The 22,881-nt window shown below is 61.7% G+C and overlaps 1 protein-coding gene across 3 annotated transcripts in view; it reads right to left on the bottom strand.

Annotated features, from left to right (window-relative positions):
* The window catches only part of SCUBE1 (signal peptide, CUB domain and EGF like domain containing 1), a 136,198-nt gene that overhangs the window by 46,428 nt on the left and 66,889 nt on the right, over positions 1-22,881 (bottom strand). For 2 of the 3 annotated variants that reach the window (XM_086712082.1, XM_086712084.1), the window contains 3 exons: positions 13,795-13,920; positions 9,574-9,690; positions 6,784-6,873 (listed from right to left, as the gene is read on the bottom strand). In XM_086712082.1, the coding sequence (XP_086568208.1) occupies positions 6,784-6,873; positions 9,574-9,690; positions 13,795-13,920 (333 nt within the window). The remainder of the gene's footprint in view (positions 1-6,783; positions 6,874-9,573; positions 9,691-13,794; positions 13,921-22,881) is intronic. The other variant, XM_086712083.1, reaches the window with a different exon arrangement.

The raw sequence follows: 22,881 nt of genomic DNA, 5'->3' as shown, positions 1-22,881 counted from the left end.
TGCAGATTCCTGATGGCTGCCGGGACTCAGGGACAGCCCGGTCCGAGCACGGCCCTGGGCTGAGGGAGGCGCCGCCCGGCACCCGCACACCAACGTCTGGCACTCCCCCTCCGAGCCCGGGACTTCCTGGGGCTGGTGCAGCCGGCACACGGAGCCCGCCCTCCCGCTCCGGAGCTCTGGCCTGTGAGCTGGGTGGACCTCAGGGAGGGCTCTAGACGGCAGGGGCCTGGCTGGCCTCTGAAAGGCGCCTGTTCACCCCGCTGGCTCTTCCGGCCCCCTTTCTTATGGCATCACCGCCCGTGACCCGACCGAGGTCCGGCAGGCCCGAGGCCTCTCGCCTCACGGCCTGGGCCCGGCATTCCAGGTGCCCTAGTACAGTGCCGAGGGCCTGGGGAGGAGAGGGTGGAAAGACCGGATGCAGCCGGGCGGCTGCCCTGTGCCCCATGTGGGCCAGGTGCTCCACATCAAGCACCTCATCCAAGCCGCTTCAGAGCAGAGACTACGACCCCCTCCTTGCAAAAGAGAACGCTAAGGCTCAGAGACGTGAGGTGACCCCAGTCACTGGGTCGCCAGGATGCAGCCCGGGTCTGGCTCCAGAGCCCGGGCCAGGACGACGAACTGGAAAGAGTCACCGTTAGCAGAACCCTAATCAAGAACGCGTGGTCCTTAAGACAGAGACACGGCCCAGCTGAGCAGCGTGACCCCCCCGACCCCTCCTTGGGACAGACCTGGAAATATGCAGGAAGCCCTGAGCTCTGGCTGTTCCTTGGTCGGTGGTCAGCCGGCCTGCAGCCGCCACCGGGCCTGCTCCTGGTTGGTGCCGGCCCGGGAAGCCCCGAGCGAGGCCAGGGGGAGCAGCAAGGGAAGGTGGGGCAGCAAGGTGGCTGGGGCAGGAGGGGCGCAGGGGAGGGGGGAGGCGGCTGGGGCCCCGGGGTAGTTTCACTTGTTTCTCCCCGCTGGGGCTCCTCTGGAGAGCGTGGCTGAACAAAAGATCGTACTGGTAAAATAAAGACGCCCTGAGCTCTTTGGGGTGCCTTCCATCTACGGCCACCACGGACAATCAGTATCGCCCCTCCAGGGCCCTCCTGAGTGTGGCAGGGCAGGGGAGCCACGTCGACTGGCAAAAACCTCAGGAACTGGGCCATTAGGTGTTGGGGGGGGAGTTGAGGTCACATCCCAAAGGGCTCTGGGACCCACTTGCACCAAATCCTGAGGGGCCAAGAAAACTAGGGAAGGGTTAAGGCAGGACAGCGAGGGGCTGCGGGCAGGGAGCGTTGAGGCCCAGGAGTGTGCGGGGGTCAAGTGTGCCCGGCCACCGGTGGGATGGAGCAGAGTGAGGAGCAGCGGGGCAGGCCGGGCGTTCCAATGCCCAGTTCATTGCCCCTCACCCCACGCCCAGCCCTCTGGTCCAAGCATGGATTCCCCCAGGGAAGCCACAAAACACCTGCCCCTGAAAAGCCAAGGGACCCTGGCTTAACCCTCACCTCCCTGAGCCCGGCCACCTCTGCCAGCGGAGGACGACGGTCTCCCTCAGTCCTCAGGGGTCATCCCACCTGGCGGTCTGACCACGTCACTCTCTTTGTGACACCATTCGGAGCTCCCCACACGCTAGACCCCACCCCCCTCTGACCTCCAGTTTCACGAACACGCTCTGGCCCGTGCCGCGTCCACACCGCCACACGCCGGCTTCACGCTTTAGGATTCTCTGCCGCACGCCGTGTCTGCAAAACCCCCGTCTACCGCAGGGTCTGAAGCCCAACAACTGGGCCTGGGCCCACGTTTCCTGCCAGGTTCTCTCCGCCCCCCGCCCCATCTGTGGTCTTCCCTCACAGAACCCGCCCCCAGAGCCTGGGCCACGGCTTGCCCACACTGACCTGTACCCACACCTGTAGTTGGGAGGGAGAATGTCCCCAGCTCCCCTGTACCCTGCCTTCGCCCCTACCCTCATTCTGGGGGCTGAGACAGGGGCATGCAGGAGAGGTCTTGTGTTAGCTGTGCCCCCAGAAGGATCGTCTCTCACAGTTTTTATACTTTAGGAGACGGGCCTACAGACCGGCTAGAACCAGATTCAGATTTCACGTGGGGCCCGGAGAGAGGGGGAAGGTTGCAAGGCCTCAGGCTCCAAAGGCAGCCCAGGGACTTGAGGGCGAGTGCCCTGGGCCTCTGCAGGGTGGGGGCGGGCACGCTCCCCCCAGCCAGGCTTGGTCCTTGCAAATGCAGGGCCCGGGCACCAGGAACTCTGGTTCTGCCTGACCTACTGGGAGGCTGGGGGTGAGTCACACCCCTCTAAGCCTCAGTCTCCCCTCTGGGTCAGGAACCTGCCCTGTGTCATCACCTCCCTTGCCTCACATCTGCCTGAGCCCCTCCCCACTGCCAGCCTTGCCCAGGATTCAGGATCCGGGTCTGCCCTTTCTCTCCCAGCTGGACACCTGCCTGTGTGAACAGCGAGCAGTGAGGTCCCACTCAACCCTGGTCCCCTCCTCCAGGAAGCCTTCATTCATGCTCTCGGCCAACCAGCCTACCCTGTGCTCCCGCTCTGGGCAAGGCCCCACGCTGTGCCCCCAGGGGCCATCAGAGCTGGCAGAGTCTTGGCATCTGCTACACGTCAGGGAGTCCCAGGCTTATGACAAAATAGGGTGCTGGTGGAGGAGGGGCAAGGAGTGGAGATGGGGGTGGCAAGGAAGGACCAGTTAGGTCTGGACGAGCCTCTGTCAGGCGGAACTCTCTAAGATGGCACCTGGGTAAAGAATGGTGGGTGACAGGGCCCACTAGAGCAGGAAGCTGCAGGTGCAGGCCTGAGGGACAGGCAGAGGGTGGCTTCCGGGAGGTGACGGATGCCAGCCAGGTGGGTGTGGGGGGAGGTGGCCTGGGAGGTTGGTGAAGCCTGGGAGGTGGTGGCCGCACAAAAGAGGTGGCAGGCGGGCGGCCCCTGGGTGGGCAGAGGGGCCGGGAGCTGGGGAGGAGGAATGTGAGTATTCCCTTTGTGGGGCCTCACCTCCATCTGCAAAGTGGGGACGTCTGCCTCAGGGCTGCGGGAAGACTCACTGGTGAGGAGCGGGAGTCAGCAGAGGGAGTGGGCTGAAGGGCACTGAGGCTGCCGGAAGGAGCGGTGGGCGCTCACCGTGGTGGGGGGCGGGCGGCGGGGGCTCTAAGCCCACCTGCAGGGGCGGGGGCGGGGCTTCCTGCACCGTGCAATGCATCTCGTGCTGCCAGCCCCGGGCTTGTGCCGGGAGAATGGTGGCCCCGGTGGCCCTGGGATAAACCAGTAAAGAGGGCAGACGTGGGCTCTGCCTCTGGAGCTCACAGCAGCCAGACATCCCGGGAGGTTCCTCCGAGCCCAAGCGTGAACCCCCTGCGGTCAGTATAATAACAGCTCCCTGAAACGTCCTTAATTCCCCATGACCCTGCATGGCAGAGGCGACTCTGCAGATGCGATTAAATTAAGGCCCCTGAGATGGGAGCTTGTCCTGGATCATCTGGGTGGGCCCGATGTGGTCACAAGTTTCCTTAAAAGTGGAGGAGAGAGGTCAGAGAAAGAGACGGGAGCAAGGTCAGGGAGATGCAATGCTACCGGCTTTGAAGATGGAGGAAGTGGCCAAAAATCAAGAAATGTGGGTGGTTCTAGAAGTTTCTAGAGCTTCCAGAAAAAAAATGCAGCCCTTGCTGACACCTTGATTTTAGCCCGGTGAGTCCTGAGTCTGGTCTCTGGCCCGCGGGAGACAACGAATTGTGCTGTTTTAAGAGACCTAAGATTGCGGTAGCTTGTTCGCAGCAATAGGAAGCTAACACGGCATCCAACCCACGTACACTGTGGGGAAGGGACTGACCGAAGACCCGGGCTGACACGAACAACAAAACAGCGCCTCATCAGTCTTGCTGTGAGTGGGGCCCCAGGGGCCCCTGGCAAACTTAGCGGGGTGTTCAGGGGCTTCGCACAAGTCGGCCAGATATTTGAAATTTATCACTCCAACCCTCAAGCCCAAATATTTCAATTGATTTTAATGTCAACAGAAAATCTCTTACGTATTTGGAGCCTCTTGAAAGGAAATGTAACCGCCCCTGCTCTTCGCCTGTGCTCGGTGACTGGGGGTAACTACAGACAGCAACGGCTGGGTGCAGCCGGGACCCTAAGGGTGGGGCAGGGCTCTGTAGCCCTGAATGGCCCCAGGCTGTTCTGTGACAGACCATCACCCTCTCTGTGGCACGGAGAAGGGGGTGTCACCCCAAGGCTGCAGAACCAGTCTGTCGTTGACGTGGGGCACCACGGACAGGGCCGGGGTGGCGCATGCTCACGGGGCCTCACGGGGCCGCCAAGCACCACCCTGAGCTCAGTCTTATCCTACCCCCCTAAAAATGAGCCCTGTTGACACAGGAAGGTCACTGGCATCTCAGCCACCGGGGGACTGCAGCACGCGTGCCCTGCTCTGGCGGAAGCCTGTACCGTGACTATAATGGGCACCGTTCATAGCAGACGGTTCCAGGGCATTCCGGCTCTGCCCTTCCTCGCTAGTCTCTGCCCTCTCAGGAGGATCCGGGTCAAGGGGGGCAGACTCTGGAGCTGGGTGGCCCAGGGTCCTACCTTGCCCTCAAACCCTTCAGTGTCTTGCCTCCCTCATCTGCTCCTGGGCCACAGAACAAGGTCCTTCCCTCTGCCTGTTCTACCGCATCCCCTCCAAGGACCCCAGAGAGGGCTCACGTGCCCACCAGCCACAGGCTCCGTCACACCGGCCAACGATGCCCATCCAACTCTGGTTCCCTTCACGGTCTACGCGGCTCTTTCCACACAGGGCTGGGCTCTGAATGTGATGCCCCAGGCATGCTCTGACCAGCTCAGGGGACAACGGGGCTGGCGACCTCCCTCGTTCTCCATTGTCGTGCCTCCGTTCACACAGCCTGGGAGCAGCTGTCCTCGCCAAGTGCTGCTAATTAGAGCCTGAAGTTCAGTAGGATCCCAAGTCTGTCCCACATGGGCTGCTCTCAGAGGAGACAGGTGCTAAGCATTATGGGCTCTCGAGGGAGGGGCTCACCAGCGCTCTAGACGGCGCCTTTCATGGAACCCCCAAGGATGGTTACTTAGCTCTGGGTCCTGGAGAGTCGTGGGCACGCCTGCTCGCTGGGGCCTTCAAGCCCGCCCCGTGGCCATTTCCAGCCCTTCCCAGGCCAGCCCAGACAGCCCAAGTCAACATGACAGTCCCGTCCAGAGAGCTTGTGGAGAGGGGACTTCCAGACAGAAGTCCTGTCTGCCCGTGTGACCAGAGGCGAATCCTCCAGACCCCCTGGACCCTAGCGTTCTTGTTTGAGAAGCAGGGCGACGCCTGTCCTGCCCGGCATGGACTTCAGGCTTCACAGAACACTGTCAGCCCCGCTCTCCTCTGCTCCTCGAAGCTCCACCAGGGAGGGGGCCCTCAAGCCTAGTTCCCAGCACGAAAGGCCCCATCCCTCCCGTGGCCCCATTTACGTTTCCCTTCTTCCTAGATGCCTGGACTCTTCTGAGGTCCGTATGAGGACCATGAAACTAGGTGACCTCTCCGGGACCCCGAGGCTCTGACTTCCACGGCCCCGGGACCCTGACGCTTAGGATGGCCCACACAGCCGTGACCTTCGGGCTAAGCTCAGCTGCGAAGGGTAGTATGTGACTGCGGGCAAGCCAGAGGACCCCACGAACTTCAGTTTCCTCCTCTGGGACATAGGAAACGTACCACCTGACCCACAGCGCCCCAGGCTGGTGTGCCACAAGGAAGGGTGTGACAGTCCCAAGCGACCCTACGGTTGTGCTCCAGAGGCCCGGGCAGCTGGCACCGCTCAGGGGCCAGCAAGTGCAGAACTGGAGAGCTGAGGGCAGGGGGATGGATGAATGAGGGGCAGACTTGCCCCGTGCTTCCGCAGCCTGAGCTCGATGGACGAGCAGCCAGCCGGGTCCTCCTCCTCCTCCTCCTCCCCCCTCCCCTGCTCAGGGTCAGCCACACCAGCAGGCCGCCCAGGCCACCCTGGGCAGTGCCAGCCGTTTCCGGGCGAGCCTCCCTAGAATCTGGGTCCAGCCCGGGGCCAGTGTCTGGAGCGCCGCCGCCATCACACCTGCCCCCTCAAGACAAGCGGGGGCCTGAAGCAGGACCAGCACAAAATGGGCCAGGGCTGTCCCCGTATGCCCACCTCAGGCTGGGTCGTTCACAGAGTCAGGAGCCTTGGGGCCGGAAGGGGCCGAGTGAGTCTTGCTTTGACCTTAACGGTCCTCTCCTCTCTGGGTAGCAGATTTCCCAACTATCAAGCAGGCCCCGGAGATCCCCTGGCCCCGAATCTAGATGGGTCTTTTTCGCCCTGAGCGTGGCTTCCCTCCTTGGCAAGGAGACCGAGAGGCACTGTGCTGCCTGAATCGCTGCTCTGCCCTAATGCCCTCCTTTGCTTCTGTGTCTCAGTGTCGCTTTGCTGACCTCGGGGCTCCCGACAGCCAATGTGGGCATTTACGGTGGGTAGAGGGGTCTCCTTACCCGCAGAGGCCCCCAGACACTGGCTCTGGGTTCTTTGCTACAAACACACAGAGAGATACACGTGTTTGGTGAAGGGCAAAACCTTTAACGAGGGAAAAGCGAGTTCACATCTGGAGTGGAGCCCCCTCCCCCCCGCTCGGACACGGCACGCGCGGGCACACGCCGGGGGGGCCCCCCCCACGCACGCACACCCCGCACGCCAGCACGCACTCCCGGCCCCACACCGCAGCACGCACGCACGCGCACGCACACGGACAAGGGTGCAAGTACAACAAAGGAAGTGGAAGAAAAGTGTTACCCATGAGGAGCCGCCGTTTCACCCGCTTGTCCACATCAGCTACTGACGTGGCATTGAACTGAGAGCGCTCAATTGCAGCCTCATCCTTCTCTAAAACACAAGTAAGGGACAAACACGGAGCCGCTGGTTAATGAGAGCCCACTTCCCGCGGCCCAAGACAGTCAGCCTCCCGGCGTGGCGCACACACAGCCAACACGGCGTGCCGGGCCGGCGCGGCGTCTGCGCCGAGGGGCCGATCCCGGGAACCTCCAAGGGCGTGGTCAGGGCAGGGGCGAGGAGGCGGCAGGGTGCGGGGGGGGGGGGGGGGGGGGGGGTGCGGAACGGGGGTGGGGGCGGGGGCGGGGCGACCACACGAGGGCACAGACGGGACGCGGGGCCCATCTGCCAACAGACAGAGCAGGCGGCTTGAGGTCAGAGTGGACGGACCCAGCCGCCGGGGGCCGCGGAAGCAGACAGCACGGCCTCAGCGCTCGGGCAGACACATGTGACTGCAGACACCCCGGCTCAGGCTGGACGGGCAGGCACAGGACGAGGCACAGGACAAAGGGACAGGGCCGCGAGGTCCGGTGATGGCTGTGCCTGCACAGCAGACGCCCCGTCTCGAGGGCACGGACGTGCGTCAGACACTCATGCAAAGTTAAGAACAAAACACCCGGGAGAACAAACACACGCACAGTGATGGACCCGGTCCGACGGACAGACAGACAGACAGACAGAACAGGGGCTCGATTGGGGCAGCGCTGGTTGCCTGCTTGTCTATAGAGGACTAGAGCGAGACATTCAAGTGCTTGACAGGGGCCGCGAGAGGGGCCAGTCATCTCAGGAGCGTGCGGAGAGAGAGGCGGGCCGGCCGGCAGCATCCTGGCCGTCGGGCAAGACGCTGTGCCCCGATGCTGCCCGTGGAGGCGCACGTGAGGTTAGTGGCCAGGAGGTCCTCGGCTCGGCCGGAGGTGTGTGGGGACACGGGCTCCCGAGGGGGGGAGTCTGCGCGGCGGTGAGCGGAGGCACACGGGTGGTTCTCCTGGCCTGCGGGGAGCGATGGCCCAGGAGCTGGGTCTGGAGGAGGAGGACCGCTAAGGGGAGGGGAGGGAAAGAGGGGGCGAGGGAGGTTACATCAGAGAGGAGAGTTAGGCAGGGGCCTTGACATGCAGCAGACGCTAAAAGGTAAAAAAATGAGGAACGACGAGGCAGGTGGACAGAGACAAGATGCGTGAGACGAGGCTGGGTGGGTGTCTGGCCGGCGGCTGAGTGCGCTGGTCCCGTGGCCGGCGGGGGCCGCTGCGCTGCAGACACAAACGGGGGGGCGACCCAGCAGACAGACAGGAAGGGGCTGGGGGGCCCTGGGGGGCCCCCCCGGCAGGACAGTGGAGACAGGGAGAGAGGCGGGAGAGGGGGTTCTAGATGGGATCAGGCTGCAATAGAGACACTAGTCTGAGACCAGGTTTTGCTTTGAAAAAAAAAAAAAAATTTTTTTTTTTTCGTTTTTTGGTTGTTTTGTTCGGTTTGGCTTTTGGCTCTGAAAATGCTTAATGAACGTCGGTTATCAGACAAGACAGGCAATCAGGGACCATCACCAGAAAAGCAGGAGGAATGAGATAAGATGAAACCAAAACGGCCGTCTGAGAGGAGACCACACAGAGGAAGGGAGAACCACGCAGGTAGCAGCCCCTGGGAGACAGCCGGGACCAGGCTGAGACGCTGGGGGCCGGCCCCGGCCCTGACGCCCCCGCTCGGCCCCTCACAGGACGAGGGAGCAGTCGCGGGGACAGAAGGCGGCAGCAAACTCTGGCTCCCCGGCTCTGCCTGCTGGCCACCCCTTGTGTGTTACTGGAGAGTCCCTTCAGGAATATCTTCAGAGTCAGTATGAAGAGATGCCCCCCGCTCCCGCCCTTAAAAAGAATAGACGTGACCACCGACCGTGGGCTTCTAAGGGTGGCTGACGTTGGAGGGAAAGAAAGCAGAGGATGAACAAAGTTGGGTGGGTGCCAACTTTGAATTCTTCTTTTTCTCAGCTGGAAGATGTGCTGTTATTTTTGGGTGGGAAAGAAGCGACTACTGATTACGGCAGGAGGCAACCCCAGATATTCTAGCTTCCTCTTGGAATTAAGGACTGGGGGGAAGGGGACTCCATGTGACGACAGGTGAGGTGACAGAAGGGGCAGTGCTGACAAGAAGGGACTCTAGTTGGGAGAAGTCCAGCGAGAGCTCCGTTAGCTCAGGAGTGGAAGCAGTTAAAAACACCCAGAGTCCCCCCCGCCCTACCCCGGGATTCTTCCGTCCGTCTCCCCTGGTGTAGACGATGAAGACTTAGAGCCGCTTTCTGAGCAAACCCCTTGGCTTTCTAGACTGTGGCGGGCAGCTCACGTCGCCAGTGGGGCCAAGATGCAGGTTAGGCGTATGTGCTGTGCGTCCCCGTATCAGGAGGGAAACCCCTGCGCTTTAAAGACAGAAGGTCCCCTCCTCGGGCGCACACACCTTCCTCCTCCCCACAGGCCACCCCCCTGTTGAGGAGGAGGACCCGCAGAGAGCCCACAGTGACACGGAGCGGAGGTGCTTGGTCCTGGGTGGCTGGATGGCCCTGGGTAAGTCTCTACAGAAGGCTTCCCTCGGGGGCGTCTGCCGGCCCCCTCGGTGGGGACCTGGGTGCTCCTTTTCTTGCTCCCTCAGGCTCACTTCCTGGGAACCGGGCCGCGGTGGGGTGCTGGCCAACGGCAGGGCCACACGGTGCACCCTGGGGGGGGGGGCGGGGGGGGGGGCGCACGGGTGCCAGTGCCGGGCACACTTACTTACCGATGCACGTCCGACCGTCTGAGTGGAGGGCGTACTTCTGGTGGCAGCCACACATGGGGCCCGTGTCTGTGTCCTCACAGCTGTGCTGGCAGCCTCCGTTTCCATAGTTACAGGTTACTAGTTAGGCCCAAAGCGTACATACGTGTGTATAAAAGGAACAACAACAAAGAGGATTAGTTTATCGGTGCTGGTTGATTCTCTTAAGGGACGGGGTGGGGGGGGGGGGTGGTGGAAAGTGACGGCATAAGATAAACAGCGAGTAAGCACACGTTTCCCTGGACTTCAGCCCCACCAGGGTCTTGGATGGGTTTGCTCGCTCCCTGGGCGTGAACTGGGGTGGGACGGGTGGACTCGGGTCGCGTGGGCTTCAGGGCCGGCTCCAGCTGACAGACTCGGACGGTGTTCGGGGAAGAAAACGCTAGGGGAGACAATTTTATCCTTCCTAGGTTCCAGGGGCACTTCGACACTGCCTGTCTGGACGGGACAAGTGTCTGTTGATGCCGGGCATGCCCTGCCAGGCGAGGGAGGGAGGTGGCGGGCCCGTGGCGAGGGGGACACTCATTCCGCGTGTGGGAGGGTGTCCCCACGGAAGTCTGCTCCCTCCTAGTCCCAGCGGCCGTCTCCACCCATATCCCCTCAGAGCCCGGATCCCCCGGAGGCAGTGTTCAAACAGACAGAACATATGCACGTTAATGTCATCTCAGGTGCGCTTTTGAGAATGACCTCTTATGGAAACACGTCACGTAGTTTGCAGCGTCTCACAGAGTCTTAGAACGTTTCACGGCATCAGCGACCCAGGTCGGCTAAAAGGGGGCCGAACAAAACACAGCCAGTCTGAGGTAGGAGAAGATAAATTCCGGTTTATTTAAAAGAAAACCGCTTGTTATCCCGTCTCAGGGTGAGAAGTATAGCCGAAGGAGATCCGAGATCTCTGTGCGAGGGGTTCTCGCAGCCCCCGCTTTACTCAGCTCGTAAGATGACAGGGTGCCCATCGCCTGTATGCAAACGGTGCCCCAGGGCCTTGAGGACGGGCTGTCTTCCTGGCACCTTAACCACTTATCTAGAATTCTATCTACGCTCTTCATGTATTTGGCAGGACCCCAGTGATGATCAAATATGCAAAAATAAATCTCAGGCCAACCACTGTCGGAGGGGCCAAAGATTCCGGAGTGGCAGTCTGGATTAATGACGCTCCTTTGGGTGGCAGATCCCCACGACGGGTCCCAAGCATTCTAGAACCGAGGCCCGCGGCCGCCTCTCCCAGGCACCCCTCTCACCCAGGGCACGGCACAGAGCCTCCAGGGCGTCCGTCCCCAGCGATGGCGTGGACCCTGTCAGCCTGGACACGTGCCGTCTCCCTGCCGGCTGAGGAGGACATGAAGAGAGTGGCTTCTGCTCAGTGTCTCAGATGCCGTCCTTGCAACCAGGGACAGGCTCTGCTGGGCTGCCTCTGCCACAGGGAGCTAACGTCCCGTCTGGAGGAGGAACCCAACCTCCGGGGTGACATTTCGAGGACGTGCACAACTCTTCAGGAAGCACAACGGGGACTTGGAGTGCAGAGCCCCTCTGGCCCCTTCTCCACAGGAGCATCTCTTCTCTCAGCTTTCCCGGGGAGCCCGGCAGCCTGCGGTCACAGCCTCCTGTCTCTGAAACAGCTCAGCTCTCTGCCTAGGAAGAGCCCCGGGGAAGCCAAGGGCAGAGGCGGCCACAGATTTCAGGTGAGGGCAGAGCCCCAGGCACAGCCCGGCCTCGGGCTGGACGTCACGCGCCTCCCCAGATTGAGAGAAGCTTTGTTTCACAGGGGGCAGGGGTGTAGGCGTGAGGAGGCCGTGAGGACACCGCAGACAGTTGTTTCCAAGCTCTGGGCTCCAGGAGATGGGCCGCGCCCTGCAAACGACTCCGAGGGCGAAGGTCTGTCTGAGGCAAGCTGGGGGAGGGCCGTGCTGAGGGTCCCGTGCTCCCCCACACGGGCGTGCCCGCATCTCATGGACCGTGGGGGCCGGGCTAGTGAGCACCGAGAGCGCCCACAGCTTGTACGTGGAAGTGCGTGCTGGCACCTTGAGCTCCGGGACCACCAAGAAGGGATGGAAAAAGCCCCTCTGGCCCCGGCGTGGGCCCTGCACTCTGGATAGAAGAGTTGGGTGCCGAGGCCCTGCGGTCCTGCTGGCCCACGGAGGCGGGCTAGGCCCCCAACCCAAATCCGGATGTAGAACTTCCTAGACCTCAGTCGGCCTCAAGGGCCGGGGGGAAAGCCTCAGAGCCAACTTTATGCTAACCCTTCACGTCGACCACACGGCAGGAGCCAGGGCCATCCGCGCGGGCCCTGCACAGGAGGGCTGCGGTCACCCACTCCTTGCCCCCAGGACCGGTATCCGATTCTATAAACACCTTGGCTATACGGAGCCCCCGCCAGCAGAGAGGGCGGGGCTTCTATTTCTTTCACCAGCAAACATGCGGGTCGGGTCGAGGGCTTGAGTCTTCTCACTGAAGGGTGGGGAGGTGGGGGGGGTTGCTTCCCGGCTCACAGAGGGCCCTGCCTTGTCCCCGACCTCTCAGATCAGCTCGGCCCCTCGGGAGACGTCCTCTGAGCAACCTGTCCCCTCGCAGTGCTCATCCCAGACGGTTCAGTGGGTCCCAGCCACCGCCTGTGGCTCACAGAGCTCTCTCCCCAGCACCCAGCTCAAGGCTTGGCCAGTCTTGCTGTGGAAGGAACACTCTTTACTTCTGGCTGAGCCTGTCAACAAGCCTGCCCAGTGCACACGTGCTTGTCCCTGGCCTTGGTCCGGAGGACTGGGAAAGCTGCAATTCTGCACTCTCGGTTCTGAAGGGCACCAGGCGCAGCGGGTTTCTCTGTAGTTAAAGGAACTGTCCGATGCAGAGGACAGAGGGCCTGGCAAAGTCCTGGGGCTGGAGCCGGGCACTCGCCCGTGGTGACCGCCCACACGCTCATCTGTGAGGCCCCACAGGAAAGGCCAGCAACAAGGAGGGAGGCTGCCCGCATCTCGGGACGTGCCTGGGGAGAAGGAAGCATCTCCACTTCGGGGAAAGGACGCATCACGAGTGGGGGCTGGAGCACGAGCTCCTTGGAGACAGGGACTGTGCCTAGTGCGTGTGGGTCCCCAAGACCTTGGTGACTGAGGAGCATGGGCTGGGAAAGGTGTGGCGGCCACCCACAGAACAGCTGATGACAATCACGGACTAAGGTCGACAGGCCGGCGAGGGCCAGCTGTCTTCTCCACAGAACGAAGGATGGAAAGCAAGGCCAGTTTCTCTGTGAGCGCTGGTCAGCTCAGTCTCCTGTTTCAGTGGCAAGGCTGGGGCTGCTTTCTCTACCAGGAATCAGATTCGGACTCCTCCACACCTTTCTCTGCATCACAGAGCGGGGCTGGAATGAAGCAGGAGTCTCTGGCCAGACGTGGGCAGCAGGCACACCGGCCTCCCTCAGCTCTTCGTACACACAGAGCAAACGCGGCACCACGGTGGGCATCCCAGCTGCCCAGTGAGCCGAGGCTGAACCTGCCACTCCCCACGCAGCTGCTGGGAGCTGGGTCTGACGCTCTTGGGGACTCGTGTGTTCGGCCACGGTCCTGCTTCGTTTGCGGGCTCCCAGTCCTCCCGGGGAGGACCACATTAAGGGGCTGAATGACACCTGTGCCCTGTGGGCTGACCTCCAAGCTGGTCCTGAATGGCACCTTTGGCCAGAGGCCTCATTCAACCCAGATCTCCCAGGGAATCACCATTTACAGTGGGCCCCTCGGGGGCAGCCTGCAAGCTCTGATCTGTGAGGACCCCTCCCCCGCCAAGCTCCTTTCCTTCTTTATACCATCCTGTCACCAAGGGCCGCCCTGGCCCACCGGGAAGCCTGGGCTTGTAGGTCTCTGTGCCACAGCCCTCCATACCCTGGGAGGGCTCGGCTCGGGGCCCATGGGTCTCTGGGGTCAGGGTCACAGCTCGCACCGGCAGGGCTATTGAGCAGGGTCCTGCCCCGGGGCTGTCGGTGATTCGTGCCAGGTGGGGAAACCGCCGTGTCTAGCGATCACAGCCCTCATCCCTCATGCCTCCCCAGGCCTCTTCAGGGACCTGGCCCTCCTCTCGACCCCGAGGGGCGGAGAGCCCTCCCGGGGAAACGTCCAGCCGACTGGACAGATCCCCCCACCCCCCAATAAAGCAATGGCAGGAGACGCGTGGGGATGTCTGACCCATTTGCCTCCATCCACCTACGTGTGCAGTCCTTCTGGTTCTGGGCAAGGTCAAAGCCGGGCCTGCAGTCACAGGCCACCCCACCTTTGGGCGTCTCCCGGCAGATGTGGGCACAGCCGTGGTCTTTGTTCATGCAGTTCATACCCTCTGGGAAGAGACAGATGAGAGAGAGACAGAGAGAGAGAGAGAGAGAGGGGACCGGGGGGAGGGAAGAGAGAGAAAATTTCAGGCTGAAGAGAGGCGGCCTCTAAAACGTCACCATCAAGTGCAGCGTTCTGGGGCCACCGTTAGCATGTGCACCGTCTGCGCATGGAGGGGTGTGCACCTAGCCGTCCAGCTGGAGAAGTCTTGGGGAGAAACCAGGGGACCCACGGAAGAAGCGGTCCCGCCCTAGGTCGGATTACGGAACCGAGTTCAGGTCGGGGCTTCGGACCGCTTCCCTACTAAAGCAGGCGCGGTGGCATCTCAAACGATGGCGGCAGGCAGCACTCTTCGGATTGCATCGGATGGGCACGCGGCCCTGCGCGGCAGGCGGCTGGGCCCCGAGGGGACGCTGACTGGTCAGGGGACCGCGGCGGGGGGGGGGGGGGGGGGGGCAGCAGTCAGGAGATGTGTTGTGGCCTGGGAGCTGCCGTTGGCCCCGCGCGGCCACCCCTCACCGCATTCCTGCACGAGTCAGAGGCAGCCGTGCTGCTCTCTTGGACCTCAGGGTGGCAGAGGCTCGTCTTCACCAGCCCCACGGCCACGCCCTGACCTACACACCACCGCCCAGCTGCCAGAGGGGGGTCTGTCTCTGTCCCCGGTCCCTGCAGTGCGCCCCAGGACCCGAGGAACCCTCACTCCCAAACGCAGAGCCCCGTACGACCTCCGTCTCCGTCCGTACGCCCCTGTACCCCACTGGAGCCTGTTCCGCGTCCCGGGGCACGCGGGTCACCATTGCCACAATCTCAGCCCGAGGCTCCTGCTGGTTGGCAGACGCTACTTCTTCAAGGCAAATGTTTGCAGACCTCAGCTGCCTTGTTCTGCGAAGACTCAGCCCCCTGCCTTGCTGGTTGGGAGGCATCAGAGAGGGGAGCCTGCCCCAGGGTGCTGGGGCCGGGCCACCCCACCACCTGCTTGTGTCCCCATCCTGTAGCTGGAGCCCTGCCCCTGTCGCACCTGCTTGGCGGGCCTTTCCGACTCGTCCTCCCGGCCGGGCTCAGAAGCCCTGTCCCTCACAAGGCCAGCTGTGTTCCTGTCTCCTCTCTTTCCAGGCTCCCCGAGACTCTACTGGGGCTCCAAACCCTAGGCAGGAGCAATGTGCTCGGGCTCCTTGCCCCTATAAAGGCAAGCGCTCCCTTCAGAGGTGGGGAAACCATGCTTGAGACACCGGCCCAAAGGCCCACAGTACGCTGAGAGGCATCACAAGGACGTGGACCAGCACCTCAGACTCTAAACCTCTTTCCCACTCTTGGCCCAGAGGCCTTGTGGAGCGCAGAGAGCTGGGCCACCCTGAGTTTCCAGGGCAAGGACCATGGATCATTCACCTCGAGGCTCCAGAGGCCTGGCCTCCAGTCATTGCTCGCGGAGAGTTACATGGAAATGTTCCCTGAGGGCTCTGGCATAATGGGGACAGTGAGGAGCGCCTGGGGTGGGCCATCTGCCTGTCTCCTCAGTCACCCGTAGTTCCTGGGACATTCTCCCCACCCCGGGAGCCTGCCTGGAGTGGCTCGGAACCCCTCCGGTTGACCCCAGTTGATGTTTATCTTCCTGGTGATTTGTGAGGAGTTTCCAGGATTTATGAGGTCACTGGGGTCAAGTGAGAGGTTGTAGGTCACAAGTCCATCAAGAGGCTAAGGGCAGATGAAAGGAGGAGCTGCTGTCCGCCCACACAGCGCCCTGAGACCTTACTTCCGTGTCCTACCCGAGAGGAGCCAGCCTTGCACGGAGGGAAGGAACGCCACGGGCAGGGACACATGGGGGCCTCCCTTCCCCTAGGTGGCCCACGTGTGTGTCAGGACTGGCTCAGTCTTGACCCTGTCCACTTTAAGCATGGGTGGTGGCGGCGGGGGGCGGGCAACTGAGATCTGACATCTATTTAAAAACACAAACACCCTTGGGGCAACTGGGTGGCTCAGTCGGTTGGGCGTCTGACTTCAGCTCAGGTCACGATCTCGCGGTCCGGGAGTTCGAGCCCCGCGTCAGGCTCTGGGCTGATGGCTCAGAGCCTGGAGCCTGTTTCCGATTCTGTGTCTCCCTCTCTCTCTGCCCCTCCCCCGTTCATGCTCTGTCTCTCTCTGTCCCAAAAGTAAATAAATGTTGAAAAAAAAAAATTTTTATTTATTGGGCGGGGGGGGGGGGGGGCGGGCGGGCAGAGAGCCCGATGCGGGGCTCAAACTCACGAACCCGGCGATCATGACCCGAGCCGAAGTCAGAAGCTCAACCGACTCAGCCACCCAGAGGCCCCACAACAGAGAGTTTAAAAAAGTCTAAATATCAATAAAATGAAGAAATGGCCACGAGTAAAACCTGCACTTTGCTCAGCGTGCTGACCTCTGGTTTCACCTGACTTGACTACCCATGTTGTTCCTTCACCTCACTTTCCTTACTTATTCCAGACACGCGGTTGGACAGACGCAGAGCGTGACCAACGACCCAGCAGCGGAACAAACAGGGCTCCTTGTAGGAAGCTTCAAGTTCATCCGGAGAGACAGCCCCTTCCTCTGGCCAAAGTCCACAACAGCACCTGTGCACGCCTGGCGGACGGGGGCGCTGCGCGACGCGGAACCGGGAGTGGGGGCGCGGACGGGGCTCGGGGTGAGCGTTAGGGTCGGCCCGCTGCCGGGGTGCGAATGCCCTAGCAAGGCTGACGCCCAGCACCAGGAGAGGTCCCTGGAGGTGCAGCTGGGGAGCGGTGCACAGCCGGCCCTTGCGAGCCGGTGAGAGCCAGCCTCACCAAGGTGGCATGGCTCTCTTCGGTCACTGCCAAGGCAGCAGCTGTGGGCAGGGGCCTGGCCTCCTTCCCGGTTGCGTGTCTCAGAAAAAATTGCTTCACTTCTTGAGTCTCTTGCGTAAAACGGGAATGATAATCTGTGCTCCACAGACAAGACAGCGTAGGTATTCCGACGCTAGGTCTTTCTATGGGGCCGGGATCTTCTGCGGATCTGGAGAGAGGTCCTCACGGGGACCTTGTCTAGGCCCGGCAGCCCCCCCCCCCCCTCGGAGAAGGCTCTCAGTTGAGGGGATCTCACGGGCACTGAGACATATGCTGTCTCTCATCAAGTCTTCCGAGAGACTCCCGCCTTGGCCAGGGGCCGGCCAGTGGGGGGTGGCCGCCAAGGGGCCTCCCTGGCCACCACCACCCTGATGATGGCTCCCTGGCGCCCACGAGGTACAGGGGCTGGTGTTCGGGCTTCTTCCCAGCTTCGTCTCCCTCCGCCTCCTACTCGCACTCCAGCCTGTGATTTCACGCTGCCTGCTGACCGACCCCCGGCACCGCCCCCTCCACGGCCTCGCCCCTCCTGTCTTCCACAAACGAAATCCTAGGCCTGTCTCAAACTGCACCGGTTCCACAGGGCTTCCCGATGGCGACCCCACGCGACCCCCACACCACCACCCCCCGTATTAACCGCCCAGGGCTGTCCTGGGGCTGGCACAGGCAATCGATGCCACTCAAACGGATCTGTGCTTTCTCCCTAAACTGGGAAGAGCCTGAGGGCCCCTGTTTGCGCTCAGGCTCATCTGTGAAGAGAGAGATTCAATTTCCATTCCCAGCCAAAGAAACACAACTCACCAGAAACCCTGCTAATTATCACTAACCATAAATTTGTCACTGGGGAGCGGATGTGGCCTTGAACTTTGGCTGCTAAACCGAGTTCAAGGCTTTAGAAGTCCCTCAGCTTTTTCTTCCACTGTGGCCTTGCAATCAGGCAGTCTTTCTTTCTGAGAATCCAGACTTAAAAATGAGCCACGCTGTTGTTGTTTCGCTGGCAAAGGATAATTTGGGGGGGTGATCCGGAGTTCCAGTCTAAGTCGACGTGGAAGCAGTGAAACTGGGGCTGGAAGGGCGGGCCCCAAGCCCCACCAGTGATGGGCTGACCTCAAACGTGTCCACTTCAGTGGCCTTGGCAACTGTGGGAGAGGCAGGCGAGGCCCCCGTCTTCCGCCTAAAGTCCTGAGTGAGGTCAGGGGACCCACCGCGGACTCCCCACCCAGGCTCCGAGGCACGGGGCACTTTTCCTCCAGCCGAGCGCAGGGCCAGTGCTGGGTCGTCAGCGGAGAGGCCTTTGGGACCGCTTTACGTTTCTGACCGTTACACGGGAGCCTGCGAGCTTCTGTTCACGTGTTGACGTGCTATAGCTGCTAACATCTGCTATCCTGGAAACTAAATGGGGCGGTTTGTATTTGTAAAAATAGAAACTGAGAATCTATCACATGTTAACATTAACACATTTTTTAATTAAAAACGATACTTTCCAAAACAAGGGGAGAGTTGGCTGAGAGGAGAGTCATTGCGGAGGAGAATGGGGTGGGTGCTGACTCCTGACCTTGCTGTTGGAACCCCTGGGGGTGCAGGTGGGCCTGAAGCTATGTCCCCATCCCCCATCCATTCTCAGGCACTCATCACCTCTCGCCTCTGCTGGGGCAAGGGGGTGTCTCTGTCCCTGCACCTGCCACAGACTGGATGCTACAGGAAACGGTCAACCCGTGAGGTGTCCCATAAGGTGTTCGCTCCATAAGGCCAAATGCCACTGCATCCCTTCCTCCAGGAAGCCTTCCTCGGTCCCCAGCCTCACTCGCAGCACTGACACGGTGGCCAGATTTCTCCTCTCTGGGCTCAGCATGACTCTCTGCCCGGGCCCTGCGGGCAGGCTGAGCTCTGAGCCTTCTCAGTGACCTCCCTGTCCAATGTAAGTCCTGCCTGGGAGGGGATCCTCCACGAAGGGAGGGAAATGGAATAACCTCCCCTCTTCCACGGGGGTCTGGGACACGGGTCTGGGCCTCACACCCAAGCAGCAACCGTGCTGGGAAACAGGCCGATACGGAGCAAGCAGCCGAGAAGACCAGCCACCAACAGCTGGCTTCCCGTGAGGCTGGGCTCCTCTCGGCCCGAGGGCTTCTGGAGGCAGCTCCTCCCCGCCACGGCGGCTGGCCGGGCATCACCGTGGTGTCAGCGACCATTCCCCAGATGGCTACGACTGCCGGCCCAGGGCCTGGAAGGAACCTGGCCGCCTCTGTGCCCGTAATCCGGCTCCACCAGCTACAGACGCAGTAAGCACACGACCTTCTCCTCACTCGGGGGCACACCGGCTTCTGCAGCCCACGAGAAGAGGTGCGGCGTGGCGGGCAGAGCCACAGATGGATCCCTGTGGCCCATCTTGTCCATCCATCTTGCAGAAGGGGAAAATGAGGCCCCCGGATGGGAAGTGTCTGTCCCAGATCACATGGCAGGACTGTAATCCAGGCTGCTGGGCCCCCAGCCAGACTCTCCCACCCCGGGGTCCCTGAGCTACACTTGTGGGACCCAGAAGGCTGACTGGCAGCATTTCGCGGGGTGAACAGAACTGGGAACCTGGCACAGCCTTAGCGTAATAAGCGGTGCCTGTCACCAGTGGTTGTCTTCGGAATTAAAAACCTATTAAAATTCAAGGCCGGTTCAGACACCTCCTCCTCCGTGAAGCTCTCTGAGCAGCGCCTCAACAAAGCACGTAACCCCTGGCTCCCGTGACCTCGCACCGGCTACCACCGCGCATGAGGGCGAAGCCTCAGCTCAGCTACAGGACCGTCAGGCTCGCACGAGGCCTCGACTCTTGTGCCTGTGTCACCCCTTTAGCCTTTCCCAGCAGCACGAAGTTCCCTGAGCAGCCTGCCCCCCCCCCCCCCACTCCTTGCCCGCTCGTCCTCTGAGTCCTGTTCTCCCTTTGCAGCCGTGCCGGCCTTCCCACTGGGCCGGAGGCACCAGGGCAGCCTCGGACAGGCCTGGCCCACACCCACCGTGACCGCTCAGAAAGGTCGCGGGCTCTCAGCTGAGCGACGAGCCGACGCGCCAGCCCGTGAGACCGATGCCTCCGGGCAGCACTGGGCACAGCCCCCGCTACGTGATGGAGGCGTCAGGTAGATCTGACCCCACAGACCGAGTCTCCTGGCTCCGTGTCTCTTCCTTCCAGTCGGCAAAGTGCTGATGGGGTGGGAGGCAGGGACCACTCCGTTTCTCCCCCGTGCACGTCGACCTGCAGCCACCTCTCCCACGAACCAGAGAGCTCCCGCAGGAAGGAAGGGGCCTCGTCCACCGCTACGTCCCGGTGCCCAGGACCCTGGCTGCACTTAGCGGGTCTTACCGAAGGCGGAAAGCCAGAGGGAGGGGCCAGCTCCTGGGCCCAGAGGGTGGCCTGCCCGTGGGCTCACCATCCTCTAGGAAGGTGGGCTCACCTTCCTCTAGCATCCCGAGGAAGGCTGTGCAGGGCTCAAGAGGGGCTGGGGCTGAGATGCATTGTACCTGAGCCTCCGGTCAGATGCCTTCTTCTCCGGGTCTCTGTTTTCTAAGCTGGGAAATGGGTTGTCATGACCTTTACCTCCGAGGGTTGCCACGACACCCGAATGATAGAACTACGTGATGCGTGTGGCACAGAGCGGGTTCCTGCCTTTGTCTACCTTGTGCTACGTGCACGTGGTTGCGAAGTCACCCTCCTCAGCCGCCACGGGGAACTTAGACGGACAACTTTATCCTTGTCTGTGTCCTCAGTGCCCAGCACAGGGGTGAAAGGAATACAAGGAGAGCAAGGGTGGGAGAGGAGGAGGGAGGGAGGAAGGGAGAGACGAAGGCTGTCCCACCTGACAGCATCTCACAGAGAATCGTGACAGCGTTATGTGGCATTTGCAGCCATGCGTTCTCTGGGACGGCACCTCGGGAACTCCACAGCACACATTAAAGGCTCTGACAAGTCCCGCGGTCACGCGTGGGACAGCCCCCTGCCTCTCCCTTAACACAGTCCAAACCTACGATGACCCATGTCGGTCCTTCACCTTACGGGTGAGCTCGACCAAGGTGGCTCAGGCCCGGGCAGGGGATGGGGCTCTAGCTCCGTCACCTGGAGCCTGGCGTGGGGCTTCCTTTGCCTCGGCCCCAGGGGTAAAGAAGGTGGCACTTCCTCTGCCCTCTCCCGGGGGGGGGCTGTCCTGAGGACAGTGAGCTGACAGGTAGTATTACCAGCACAGCTACTGCCGAGGGTAAGAGAATTTGAATAGGTGATCCCCACGGCATGTGAGGCGCTCCAGGGGAACGTTCCTGGGCTCCTTGCCGGAAAAGGCCTCAGCGTCTTCCGCCCCACCCCCTGTGCTGCAGCCCCACCCCGGCTTCCCTGAGGGGGCCGGGGCACTCTGGCCAGTTCTAACTGGCACGCCGTCTCCACCGATGCCAGCCCGTAGGCTCCTTCAGGGCAGAGGCCAAGCCCGGGGCCGGGCACGGCGCGGCTCTCCGTGAGCCGCAGAATGGAAGGACCTTGGCCCAGACTCTGTCCTCCTGCGGCCCCTGCTTTGCACAGCATGTGCTCCTGGGAGCCGGACGACAAGACGGCATCCTTGGGCGGGGTGCAGCCTCCCTTGGCTCGGCTCCCGTCCTGATATGGGGAGTAACCACAGTGCCAAGTTCAGCAGGAAGCCCTGTTTACCTCCCTGCCTAGAGGGGAAGGAAGATCGAGTTTCAGAGTCGTTTCCAGAAATCCTGGTCTTCAGGGACCCGGTGCCAGTCAGGCCAGGCTGCCCGCCAGGTCGAATCTAATTTGATCTAACCCGTCCGAATCTAATGATGCTCTGCAAACTCCGACCGAGTGTCTCTTTGTGCCCAGGATGGGGCGGGGAGTGATCAGGAGACAGATGCTTCATGGCCGCGTCACGGGCTCCGATTTCAGACTCTGCCACTTGCCCTCAGGACCTGGGGCAACCATGGCCCTCTGAGCCTTAGTTTCCATCCATATAAAAGTGGCTGAGTCACAGGCCGGGCCTCCCAGGCTGGGAGGGGGGCGGGCACAGGAAGGTTGTAAATAGGGTAGGGGTGCACTTCTGTGGCAGAGAGCTGTGGATGCTGTCGGAGGGCAGCCAGCACGGGCCACAAGCACATGGGAGGCGCTATCACCCTGAAAGGGACAAAGGAGCCTAGGGGAGGGCAGTGGCCGTGGGAGAGGGAGAAAGGCTGGGTCTGGGACACAATCAGGAGCCCTTTCTCAGTCTTTCAGAACACGTGATATAGAGACTAGGGCTCTGACGACGCTCTCGTGTGACTGAGCCCTCGTCATGAGTCGAAGACGTGGGTACGGCCACTCCCATCTCATGAGCAAGCACACGGAGGCTAGATCAGGGTGGGGAAGGACGTGCCAGGGCCGCGCCGTGCCTGGGGAGCAGGGCCAGGGTCCCGGGCCCTGCCTTCTGCTGCCCGGTGCCCAGGGCTTCCTCGCGATGGGCCCCTTCTCGATTCTTGCCTCCTCTGGGCCCTGGGACGGGCCCCGGCAGCCCTTCCCCGCCAGGGCCTAGTTTTCCCAAAGCCCTTCCATCACGTCTGGATTCTCCACGAGAGTGTGCACAGTTAAACCACCGCAGAATCTGCCTGCCCCAAACCAGTGTGCACATCGCGTCTTCTCGGCAAAGCAAAGTTCACGGATGCATCTCAAGCAGGGCGGGGTGGGGGTGGGTGGGTGCGGGCCCAATCTGTTTGTACTTAGGAGCTGGGCCTTTCTCTCTGCCCTGGCCCAGGATAACAAAGCCGGAATGCGTGCCTCCCAAGGGTCGTTGCTATGGCGACTTCATCAATAACATCATTTTCCGCACCCATGTCCCTTAAACACGCAGGAAGGGAAGGCGAGCTGGGAACGGCAGAGCCGGGAGAGAAGAACAATCACCCTGCTCCGCCCTTCCCCCCACCTCCGGAGGGAGGGAGTCTCCTCCCCTTCGACCTCATCAATAGAAAATTACGGAGCCCAGAAAGAGGCTGGAGCCTTCGGGGGTGGCAGGAAGACACTACCGCCTTCCCCAACCCAGACGAGGCAAGCCGTCCAAGCGAGGCAGGCAAAAACCAGGGGGATGAAGGAAACATGGAAAGGTCGTGCCACGACGGAAAGGCACAGGAGCGGTGGCAGG

Source organism: Puma concolor, chromosome B4, assembly GCF_028749965.1.
Source record: "Puma concolor isolate L17-30 chromosome B4, mPumCon1.1.hap2, whole genome shotgun sequence".
Classification (NCBI taxonomy): domain Eukaryota; kingdom Metazoa; phylum Chordata; class Mammalia; order Carnivora; family Felidae; genus Puma; species Puma concolor.
This window is presented reverse-complemented; position numbering and strand designations above follow the sequence as displayed.